Source organism: Molothrus aeneus, chromosome 3, assembly GCF_037042795.1.
Source record: "Molothrus aeneus isolate 106 chromosome 3, BPBGC_Maene_1.0, whole genome shotgun sequence".
In the NCBI taxonomy this organism is placed as follows: Eukaryota; Metazoa; Chordata; class Aves; order Passeriformes; family Icteridae; genus Molothrus; species Molothrus aeneus.
This window is the reverse complement of record NC_089648.1, coordinates 4,052,100-4,064,455: the sequence shown is the minus strand read 5'-3', so window position 1 is coordinate 4,064,455 and position 12,356 is coordinate 4,052,100. Positions and strand designations below refer to the sequence as shown.

Genomic DNA, 12,356 nt, shown 5'->3' with positions numbered 1-12,356 from the left:
AAACAATCTTCCACAATGCTTTCCACTTGTGAACAACAAGAGGAGCAGCAATTGAGATAAGAATTGTTTTTTCTTTCTCTGAGGTTCGGAGAATGTGAATCCTAGAAACAGCCTTGGGAAGTTGTGCCTTGCTTTTCTCTGTGAAGAGAAATGCAGCTACACCTTGGGTCTGAGAAAGGACCACCTTAAAGTGCAGAGTCACAAGCAGCAAGGAATTGATCAGTTCCAGGGTCAGTGGTGTTTGCTCTGCCCTGGGAGGAGCAGAGTGGGATGTTCCATGGATATTTGAGAGAGGCAGTCTGCTGTGAGTACAAGTGAGAGTGTGGCACAGGCTCTGGCGCTGGTGAACACGAGCAGATCTCTGTGGGTAATACGAGTTTTTTTCTGTTTGATTTTTTAGAATCAACCTTGTCCTATGTTAGGCAGCTGGAGGCCAGAGTAAGACAGCTGGAGGAGGAAAATCGGATGCTGCCCCAGGTGGGTGCCAGCCCCGCGGGAGTGCCGGGCTGCAGAGGGACCAGCAGCCCTGTCCTTCCTGCCTTCCAACACTCACACACCCAGAGGCTCCCACATCTGTTTGCTCATCCTGCTGTGTTCCACTAGGGGGTTCATTTAAGGCTCTGACAATGCTTTCATTAATTATTTTTCTTTTGCAGGCTTTGATACTTTGTTAAGAAAAAAATTCCTGGAAACTGCTACTTCTAATTAATTAATTAATTAATGGGTTGGGAATCACAGGGAACTGACCCTTTGCATTCTGCTTTTATTCCAAGAGGTTCATGTTAAAATATCAACTACTTTTTATAGTTAACAAAAATATTTTGCTCTGAAACACAAACATTATAAGTGATAATTGGGTTATATTATTTTTAATGCTTGAAGGACTATATTAGCTACATTAATGCAAGGCTGAATAAATAAGCAAATATGGTCTTAAAGGTTTTCCTAACATGTCTCTAAGAACGAAAAACTTAAAAGTCTGGTACAAATGAATCAAAGACACTTGTAATCCTGATATATGCACATACTTACTAGAATGTATTTCTATTATATTTCATTAAATAATCCTTAGGAAAATCCATCAGGTCTTCAAATGAAGTTGCCCACTGGAAAAGAAGTTGGATTTTGTTTAAATTGAACACTGGTCTTTGGTCTGACGAAGAAAAGTATATTTTGTTGGACTTAGTGTCATTGTCTGACTGTAAAATCCAAGGTAACAGTGATGTAGTAAGAAGTAAAATGCACTGGCTCAGATTTATTGCCCTTTTTCCTGAGGCAGATTTTAGGTAAAGTGTGGTGGATTTTCCCCTCACCTTTCATGTGACAGTTGGAAGGGCCTCTACAACTGTTTGCTTGGTGACCTTGGACACTTTTCTTCTCTCTACCCTAATTTTTGGATCTGGAAAAGAAGGACAGCAAGAAATGCCTGCTCATTAACATGTAAACAGTTTTCAGTAGGAAAGACAAAGGTTGATCCTCAGTGATAACGAATATTATTTTCTTTTCAAGAATGGTTTTCAGGGCAAATGTTAACAAACCCACCCAAAAATACTGTGTGGTTTGTCTTGGGTCTGGAACAACACTGGGAGATAAATTGTGCAGAACATTCTTCATGGGCCAAATCTTTAGAAGTGTCTGTGTGTTTAATGTTTGATTTGTCTGGGTTTGAGGTGCTGAGGCAGAACCCACAAAAAGCATTCCCAAATCTGACCAAAGCCTGGAACACCCACCCTGTGTGCATTGGGTTCAGTGAAAATATCTTGACTGGGGTGCCAAACCAGAGAAAACTCCCTGTAGAAACAGCCTGGCACCTAAGCCTGAAACTGTTGCAAAAATATTGAAACAAAATATGCTGAGGATAGGGGTTTAAAAGGGAAGAGTGAGGCAAGCAAGCCTGGAAGCTATTTTTGTTTTCAAATAGCCAGGTCAGTTTGTCTTATGTGTGGTTTTGTTGGCACAAGGATCTGTGGTAGAGTTCTGAAAAATCTCCTTCTATCTCTCGTTACTTCATTCTGAGTCTTAATTAGTGGCAAGAGTTCACATTTCCTGGCATATTTTACTCTTCCTCCTGGTTGAAGTCATGGCTTTGGGGAGAGGAAGGAAGTGGAGACACCGAGCTGATTCTAACTTTGCTCTCATCACCTCGGTGTTACATTTGCCCGAGTTTGTTTTGGGGGTTTGTTATTCCTGTGGGTCCCACCTAGAACGTGCTCACCTCAGTGTGATCAGGCCCTGTCACAAAGACAAGGATGCAGGATGGAAATGCATAAACTCCTGGCACTAGTTTGATCCCATTTAATGGGAGGAATGGGAGTTTGTTGGGCATGAAGCCAAGCCAAGTGCTTTTGACAAATAAACTGAAAATCTACAACAAGCTCAGCAACTGATAAAGGTTTTTGGCACAGCCCTAACTCATTTACAGTGTCCTGCCTTAAAATTTCAGGACTGCCTCCATGAGAGATGCTTTTTGCTTTTTGGATAGTCCCTCTCTGATGGGGTGCTGGAGCACTGGGAGGGTTTGGGAATTGCAGGATTGCACTTAGGAGAGAGGTGAGAACTCACAGCCATGAGTGTGACACCTCTGCTGTCTCTGCTGAAGAGCCCTGGCCTTGTCTCAGGCTTTATTCTCTCCTCCTGCCACACTTTTCTTCTTTTTCCTCTCTGCTTTCAATATCCTTTCTTCTCCCCCTTTTCTGCTTATGTGCCACTGACAGAAATGCACTGACACATTTGTCGACACCTCTCCAGACAAATCATTCTGTTCTTCTGTCACTTAGATGTGGTTCTTTTCCAATTTCTTTTGCTTTGCTTGTCTCCCTCCATATGTATTAGTTTTCTTTTCAAAACCCCACAGACCTCTAATGTAAAGGTTTTATTAATATTTAGTGGCAAGGGCATTTCCAAAGCAAATGGTTTTAAGTGCTGCCACCACTGTTCAAACGGAATCTGAGTTTCAGCTCACTCTGCTGTACCAAAGGGCTGCTTTGTCAGGGGAATTGCAGTACCACCACTGAGTCAACATTTTAGTTTGGTCAGGTAATAGAAAAGGTATAAAAATGGGAATATTCACTTAAGCCTGTTAATGGCTCTTGCTGTGCTGCACAGTGGTTGAGAAGGTGGCTCAGAGCATAGGAGGGGATTTCAGAGTTACAGAGAGTTGTAAGTTGCAGGTTTGGTGAGAGCTGTTCTTTCGCTGTTGTTATTCTGTTTTCCTTCTCTCCAACAACAAGATGTGATCCAGATCCTTTCAGTTTCTGGCCACAAACAGGACTTTTGAGCAAGAAAGCAGATACTTCCCAAGATTTATGGCACACAGCTGGCTCTTCTGTTGGGAATGCCAGACTGTGCTGAGGGGTGAGCAGCTTGCCCTGGTGCTCCTCAAGCACTGCTGTGGGCAAGGCTGTGTGCCAGCAGGGCCGGGGGGCTGCAGGGCAAGAATGTTTCTGCTTTGCTGGATGGAGTTCAGGCCAGAGCAGTTCCCTGTGGGCTGAGGCAGGAGCAGCACATGGGCTCTGGCAGTGCCTTCTGCTGACTCAAAGCACACCTGGAACTTCAGCACCACTGGGATCAGGCTGTGCAGCTGCCATGGAAAAGGGAAAATGCAGCATCAGCAGTGCTCTAACCACCTACAGCATGCTGAGCCTGGCTGGAGGCCAGTTGCCCACCAAAGCTGCTCCATCTCTCCCTTCCTCAACTGGGCAGGGGGAGCAAACACAGCAGGAGCCTCATGGGTTGCGATAAGGACAGGGACAGGTCACTCCCCTGTTACTGTCATGGGCAGAACAGACTTGGCCTGGAGAGTTTAATTCATTACCACTCTAATCAGAGCAGGATAATGAGGAATAGAAACTAAATCTTAAAACACTTTGCCCTCAGCCCTCCCTTCTTCCCTGGCTCAGCTTTACTCCTGATTTTCTCTATCTCCTCCCCATCAGCAGTGCAGGGTGGATAGGGCATTTTTTCTTCCTTAAATGTGTATCTCATGTGCACTGAGCTGCAGGGCTGGGAAGTGGGAAGCCATCCCAAAGGCCTCCCCATTACTAAAACCCTAAATCTTCCCCTACCACTAAAATCACACCAGGACATAACACCTATGCTGCTGCAATGAAGACGCGCAGAGATAATCAATAAAACATGTAGGGATCAAAGATTGGATTTGGATCCCAGCTGCAGCTCCCTGGGCTGTGACAGCCCTGTTTTGTCAGGAGTAACTTCAGAGGCCTGGAAAGAGGAATGTCCTTCCAGGCTTGCTGTGGTGCATGACTGCTCCCTGTGCCTTATGCTGGGGGAAGCCAGAGAGCAGGGCCTGGCATCCACATGTCAATTAGCTGAAGATATCCCTGAGTTTTTATGGGATGGTATTTCAGGGCTGATCAGCTCAGCTGAAATGCTCTGGCCATGTGGACATCTGTCATACAATGACAGTGAATGCATTTGCAAAAGACAAACTTGGCAAGTCACCCAATTTAAATTGCTTCACTTCTTATTTGTTTCACGGGAGGAGGAGGAGGAGGAGACTTTTCCCCTTCCAGCTCTTTGTCCTTGTAATTCAGCTTTCCCTTTCAGTGAAGGGGAGGGTGCTGCAGACAAAGTGGGGCCGGAGCTGGGCTGCAGGGAGTGAGCTCCTGGCTCCCTCAGCACAGGAGCAGGAGCCAGTGCTGGGCTGGGCTGAACTGGAGCCCTTTGCTCCCTCTCACCTGGGCTCTGCTGCCTCTGTTTCCTCACTCTTGCCTTTCCAAGGCTTCTGGTCCTTTTAAATCTCTTTTTGCTGTTTTTCTTTCACTTGCACTGTCCTTCAGGCCCTTTTTTGGGGGGTTTGCATCTTTGTTAATCCATTGCAGTCCTGGTCTGTTAAACTGGAAAATGGCAGGCGTGACTCTTAGGCACGCTTTAGTTTATTTTTACCTCTTCCAACATTTCCATTTCCTTCTTTCTTCCCCCTTCCATTAGATTATCACATTTAATTTCAACCCATTTCCAAATCTTATCCATTATTAAACCACATTTCCAAGGTTTTTTATTTTCCCTTTTCATGATATTTTTAAATTATAAATCTAATTAGAAGATGGGAACTGTTTGATTAGTGTTTTTTTCCTAAAATCTGTGTCACTCACAGTCCCATAGTGTTTGTCTCCTCCCTTCCTTAGCATGTAGAATAGGGAATCCTTCAACCAAAATGTAATTAAAAGCCATTGAACAAACTGATGTCTCCTAATCATGTCATCAAATATTTGCTGAAAGAAAGTGAATCAAGAGCATCCACCCACCCAGTTCCTTCATGTGCTCCCATCCCCAGTGTAAATTAACTGGCCATTAATAAAGGGCTCCAGTTGCCAGTGCTGAGGTTCTGGGCAGAGCCTTTATCTCAGGCTGTCCATTGTGCTTGACAGGGAGGGCTGGAAGACAAGAGCTCATGAGCTTCAAGCTACCAAGACACAAATTCAAGAAAAACTTGGTGTACAGAGAGTTGCAGCTCTCAGAGGACAGATAGTGCTTTTTTCCAGTTATAACTCAAAAGGCCTGGAATTACTTTGTCCTCAGGATTTTCTAGCAGACTCTACAGAATCTTCTAGACTTTACATGTGTGGCCTCCAAGGTTTGGAACTGCCACAGCCCAGAATTTTTTTCTCTTGCCTGCTCATTATCAAAGGAGGTTTCTGAAGGGCCTGCTGGAAATGGCTGTTTCTGAGGGGGTGAAGCCAGCAATGGTTTTGGCCACTCCAAAATCTGAGTGTGCCTCCAAGCCACTGTGAGAGTGTGTGGATTTTGGCAGCAGGTTCCTGCTGAGGTCTTTGAGGACAGGTGAAAAACTGCAGCATTTGAAGATTATGTATTTTAATTGACAGGAATGTTCCCTGAAAAAAAGTCACTGTTTTCTTTAGTGTGTTATTAATGCAGCAGAGCAACATGCTGCAGTTATTGCTTCCCGGTTTTCCTTTCTCCTGCCTGTTTGAAACAAGCTGACAAACACAGTCTGTGTTTGCTTTGAGCTGTACAGGGAAATTGAGAGCTGGAGAAATCAGGAAAAAAAGCTTTGAAAATCAGGTAGTAACTGAACTGGTGTGGCAGCTCCCCAGCAGGAAGGATCTGTTCCCAGTAAACCACTTGCCTGTGGAACAAGAGGCTGCTGCACAATGAGGTAGGGCTTGGATGGTGAGTGCACAGAGCAGTGCCCAGCAGGCAGGAAACTCCTGCTCTCTTGGAAGCTTTGATGAGGTGGCTGTGAGTGTCCTTGGGGCAGCCATGGACTCCTTTTCCCTTCCTGCCTCTCCCTGCGTGCCAGGCACCTCTGCAGGGGCTGGCACATGGACTGAGCTGGACACTGGGCTGGGCACTACAGTGGCTTTCATTCATGGCTGTCCTTTTCAACAATACAGATTGAAAAAATGAAGCTTTCCACTGACTTATGTAGAAAGGCTTATGATTAATTCTCTCCATCACAAAATCCCCTGTTTTACACAGGGGGCTTTATTCTGACCCTGGCCAGGGTACAGTGCAGGGTTTGTGGGAAAATGGCCTGAGTAGTAACATTTTGCAGTTAGTGTGAGTGAAATGCTAAATTTCCATTCATCTGGGCTTTTTGTTAGGTGATATTACAGGGCTGAGTCAGATTTCCTGTTCTTTCAATTCACTAGAGTCACGTTTTGGCATTAGATATTTTGTAGATTTACTTCTAACAGCAAATGGATCTGTGCATTCAGGGATCCTGATCCTTATGGGAAGCCATACACAGGATGTGGTGTGGGTTTTACCTGCTCTCTGCAGTGGAATGACCTGCACACAGATCCCTGCAGGCTCAGGAGAGGCACAAGGGCTGGCCAGGGCCTGTAGGGAAGGCTGGTTGTGTGGAATGAGCAAAAAAGTCAATTATTTCTCAGGTGCTGATGTTGTACAGCACTGTTTGTTCACAATTACTCCAGATTTTTAAAGTTTATGGACCTTTCAGCTCTACAGAGCTATGACTTCATCCCTCCTGTCTGATTTGGATCCACTTTCACAGTTTGTTACTGGATAAGAAATGGAAAGATCTGTCACAGGGATTGTGCTTCCAGTGGCTCCGTACAGGTACTGAGTGCAGCCAGGGAGGAGGAGGAGGAGGAGGAGGAGGAAGGGAGCAGATTTCTCTTCCCATCCTCGAGGTCCTGCTCAGGATCCAATACTCAGGGCTGGGCAGTGACAGGGCTCAGTGCAAGGACACCAAGGGCAGGTTTTGGTGGAGGGTTAAATGTGTCCATACTCCCCCTGGGAGGCAGCAGCTGTGCCAGAGGCTCTGCAGACCTCAGGTCCTTGTGCCCCAAAGTGCCTTTTCCTCCTGCTTTGCTTCCCTGCCTCAGGAACTCCCAAAAGCAGTGCTGGAGTGCTCCAGCTCACAGGGCCATGCTCAGGCTGGGCATCCCCAAAACCCCTGGAAAAAGCTTCCTCCAAGGGAGGCAGAAGCTTTGCTGCCTCCGTGGAGTGGCCTCACCTGAAATGAGAAATCCCTGAGCTGGGGAAGGGCCTTCAGGGCTGCAAAATCTGCCTCACTTTTTGAAGAAAACTTAGGTCTCTTATCAAGGACAGAGGGAGGAAGGAGAAGGATGTCCACAGGGGAAATACTAATTTTCAATCTCCTACCAACATGTGCTGGTTGCTTGGAGCATTGTGTTCACAAGTTTCTCTTTCTCATGAAAGGAGACAAAAACATGCTACATATGGCAGGGAAGAGGCTGTGGAACACAACTGCCTGGAGGAAGGCTTGAACTCTGAGAGCCTGCACCACTTGCAGGAGCAGGGTTTTATTGTGTTCAGGCTTTACATGTGTAGTCTGTACTCATTTTCTCTGCATTTTAATGGCAATACTTCTATTTTCAATTGAAAACTGACCAAAATCTTTGCTGCCTCTGGAGTTAGTAAAGAAACAGAATATTTTACTGGTAAAAGCTCCAAAGCTGACAGACTGAATTTATCCTAACCCAATCTACTTTATTGCCCCTTTTCCTTCAACTTTCATTTCCTTTCTCAAAGTACAGCATTAAGTCTGGCCAGTCACTAACAGATCTATAAATCCTTCCCAAAGCAAGTCCTAAAACCCCTCCATACCTCACAGCAAACTGCTCCAGGTCCCTCCAGGGGAGGATTGCAGGATGCTGCCCTGCACAGCCCTGAGTGTGTGCTGCTGCTGTCAGCCTGGTTATCCCATCCATTAGTGCCCACTCTAATGGGTTACATGGATCCTGTGCTTGGCAGGAGGACAAGTTTGTCTAGGAAATGAAGTTTCAGATTCAGGCTTAATGTACCTTTTCTATGGCTGTAGCATATGCAGCATTCCAAGGTTTGGTGTTTTTTAAAGGTATTTAAATTCTTTAGGGTTTTTAAAAAAAAATATGAGGTCCAGTCCAGATGACTGTGGGGGTTGAGTTGGTGTGTTGGGTGGCTGTGAGGGTTCCCTCTGCCCCTTGGCACTGCTCTGAGCCTGCTCTATGGCTTACAGTGACCTTGGCATATCCCAAGAGCATCAGGAACTTGCTTTGGACTGGGTTACTTTCCAATGAATTCCAGACTGGATCTGTGAAGTTCAGCCTCGTGTCTTTGCTCTGTGCCCTTTTTCTCCCACATCCCCTTCATCTTTTCCTATTGTTTAGATTAGAGACCCCCCCAAAGCTCTGCCCTGTGCTGTGTGCTTGCTCAGCAGGGCAAATGACTGCACAGGGGGCACCGATCCTCATCAGAGGCTCTTTCCACCGTCATTATTTTTCCTTCAGAATGCATTTCCCACACATTCCAGCAGGAATTACTGCTACATTATTTCTTAACGTTTCTTATGGTGTTTGTTAGTCTGGAAGGGAGGAAATTTCCATCCCCCGGTCTGAACCGTTTTGCTTCTTTGTAGTTCTCAATTTTTTTTTTTTTAATTTTTTTTTTTTTTTTTTTCCCAAAGCTGTGTGTGAGGAATGAAAGGGAAGGGCAGGGCGGGCTGGGAGCAGCTCGGGAGCGGGGCTGGGGCGGGCCCTGCGGCTGCAGCGCTCCCACCGCTGCCCACGGATGCTGTAGGGGTATTTTTAGCACTCCTCCAGAGCTGCCTGCTTGCTCAGGTTACCTCACTCCAGGAGATGCTTTACATCCTGCAAAGTTGGAGCTGACTGGGCTGGAAGAGTTTATGTAGCTTGCATTTTTTAGCAGTGTCCTGAAGAGCCCTTCCAGGTGTCCACTGGGAGGACAAAGCCTCCGAGGTTGCCACTGCTGGGGACAAGCTGACATCTCTCAGGGCAAGGGGGCCTTGCCTGGAGGAGCTGGAGGCAGGGAAGGAGGGAGCTGGCAGCCTGGAGCTCCTGACTCCTTCCCTGGACAGCTCGTGTTGCAAACCTCGCAGCAACATTCCAAAATATGATTTCTGTTGAAGGAACAACCTCCAGAATTACAGAGATAAAATTAGGCTTTCTAAAAACCTTACACTGAGGTTGAAATTATCTCTCTAAACTTTGTAGCACTTCTCTGAGGCGATGTACACACATAGGAAATTTTGTTACTATGTCCTGATTTCCCACGGAGATGCCCTCGGGGTGACACTGAGCAGTGCCACCCAGGCTGCCTCAATGGCCCTCGGTTGTGGCACAGAAAGAGGGGGCTTTGGAGTAACACACACCTTCAGCACTTCTCAGCCTTTTGCAAAAGAGCAATAAATGACTGACATCTGTTTTAATCAGTGACCAAGCCTTTTGTGTATTAAAGAGTGTTTAATCTTTTGCGAAGGATGCCGTTAGGATGCCAGGAGGGGCGGAGGGGAGTCACTGCTCTGCAAACGAGCCAGCCAACGTCACTGGACATGGCTCAGCCTCTCAGCAGTCTGACTCAGTGGTAAATGCTCTGAAGGTAACGCTGCTCCTCTGGTACAGTCCATGCAAAACGTCCTGTGTGTCCCTCAACACGTGTGTATTGTCCTGGCAACATCCCCGTGGGCACCACCGGGATGTTGCTGTCATCAGTGGGGTTGTTTTTGTTCGTCACTCATTGCATCTGTGGACTGTGTGTTTCCTGGGCAGGGTCCAGCCCTCTCAGCCATGTTGGTTCCAGCTGTAGCTGCTCTCCATGTTACATTTGTAGTTTTTCTTTGAGGCTGGAAGTGGTGTTTTGCTGAATAAGGAAGTCTCATTGTTTCATGTTTGTGCTCCAGTGGAATACAAGGGATTCCTGTAACCTGTGCAGAGAGAAAGACTTTAATGCAGAGATAAAGCCAAGGCACACAGTATATTTGTGTTAAAAATAGCAAAGACCACAATTCCAAGGTCAGTGTTGAAACTCCCTTGGGAACAGATGTGTTTTACCCTGAAGTCAGGGCTGGATTGCAAAGGCCTGTGTGGCATTGATACACAGCAGTTGACACAAGTCATCAGAGGGGTAAAGTTTCCAGTTCTACCTTCTGTCAGCAGTAAAACTGTTGCAATTAAAGAAACTTAGAAAGTGTTACAAGATGTCCAAGGTTTATGGGGTGACCTGAGACAACGAGTGACTGAGCTCACTGTCCCACTGCAGCACAGGCACCAGTGGTGTTTGTGTTCCTCTGGAGGGAGAGCTGAGCAGAGTGAGGACTGTGTACTCCTCTCTCCCAGTGCTGGCTCAGTCGTGGTTGTTTGGGGCTTTGGGCACCTCTTTTCTCCTGTGCTTCACTCATTTCTAACCTGCTGTAGGTTCATTGGGTGTTATTCCCCACCTACACAGGTGTTGCAGGGACATACTTGGATGGGGAGGTTTGACCTCTTTCTGGAAGGGACTTCTGCAGACATTTGCTCCGGTTTTGAGCTCAGCAGTGCTGTTGACTTACCTGGACATCCGAGTCCCTGCACAGGGTGATTTGATTGTGCCCCTCGGGCCAAGTTCCTGCACAGGGTGATTGTGCCCCTCAGGCCAGGCTTCACCTCGGTGGAGCCTGAGGAAATGGGTTTATGCAAGTGAACTGAGCACAGATTACAGCAATCAGATCCCTTCCTGTAACACAAACTCTGATCAGATCCCTTCCTGTAACACAGCCCCTGGTCAGATCCCTTCCTGTAACACAAACCCCGCACAGATCCCTTCCTGTAACACAAACCCTGGACAGATCCCTTCGTGTAACACAGCCCCTGATCAGATCCCTTCCTGTAACACAGCCCCTGATCAGATCCCTTCCTGTAACACAACCCCAATCAGATCCCTTCCTGTAACACAACCCCTGATCAGATCCCTTCCTGTAACACAACCCCAATCAGATCCCTTCGTGTAACACAACCCCTGATCAGATCCCTTCCTGTAACACAACCCCAATCAGATCCCTTCCTGTAACACAACCCCTGGGACAGATCCCTTCGTGTAACACAACCCCTGATCAGATCCCTTCCTGTAACACAACCCCAATCAGATCCCTTCCTGTAACACAACCCCTGATCAGATCCCTTCCTGTAACACAACCCCAATCAGATCCCTTCCTGTAACACAACCCCTGGGACAGATCCCTTCGTGTAACACAACCCCTGATCAGATCCCTTCCTGTAACACAGCCCCTGATCAGATCCCTTCCTGTAACACAGCCCCTGGTCAGATCCCTTCCTGTAACACAGCCCCAGACAGATCCCTTCGTGTAACACAAACCCTGGGACAGATCCCTTCCTGTAACACAACCCCTGATCAGATCCCTTCCTGTAACACAGCCCCTGGTCAGATCCCTTCCTGTAACACAGCCCCGGACAGATCCCTTCCTGTAACACAAACCCTGGGACAGATCCCTTCCTGTAACACAGCCCCTGATCAGATCCCTTCCTGTAACACAGCCCTGATCAGATCCCTTCCTGTAACACAGCCCTGATCAGATCCCTTCGTGTAACACAACCCCTGATCAGATCCCTTCCTGTAACACAGCCCTGGTCAGATCCCTTCCTGTAACACAGCCCCGGACAGATCCCTTCCTGTAACACAAACCCTGGGACAGATCCCTTCCTGTAACACAGCCCCTGATCAGATCCCTTCCTGTAACACAGCCCTGATCAGATCCCTTCCTGTAACACAGCCCTGATCAGATCCATTCCTGTAACACAAACCATGATCAGATCCCTTCCTGTAACACAGCCCCTGACCAGATCCCTTCCTGTAACACAACCCCTGGGACAGATCCCTTCCTGTAACACAGCCCCTGATCAGATCCCTTCCTGTAACACAGCCCCTGGTCAGATCCCTTCCTGTAACACAGCCCCAGACAGATCCCTTCCTGTAACACAAACCCTGGGACAGATCCCTTCCTGTAACACAACCCCTGATCAGATCCCTTCCTGTAACACAGCCCCTGGTCAGATCCCTTCCTGTAACACAGCCCCGGACAGATCCCTTCCTGTAACACAAACCCTGGGACA

The 12,356-nt window shown here is 47.2% G+C and overlaps 1 protein-coding gene across 4 annotated transcripts in view; it reads left to right on the top strand.

Moving 5' to 3' along the window:
• Positions 1-12,356, top strand: part of CCDC85A (coiled-coil domain containing 85A) — a 74,754-nt gene that overhangs the window by 55,589 nt on the left and 6,809 nt on the right. The window contains exons 3-4 of one of the 4 annotated variants that reach the window (XM_066546042.1): positions 401-477; positions 9,730-9,849. The exons of 1 other annotated variant lie outside the window; for it this stretch is intronic. In XM_066546042.1, coding sequence (XP_066402139.1) covers positions 401-477; positions 9,730-9,849 — 197 coding nt within the window. Of the gene's footprint in view, positions 1-400; positions 478-9,729; positions 9,850-12,356 lie in introns of those variants that run through there. 2 more of the 4 variants (XM_066546043.1, XM_066546045.1) reach the window with 2 other exon arrangements.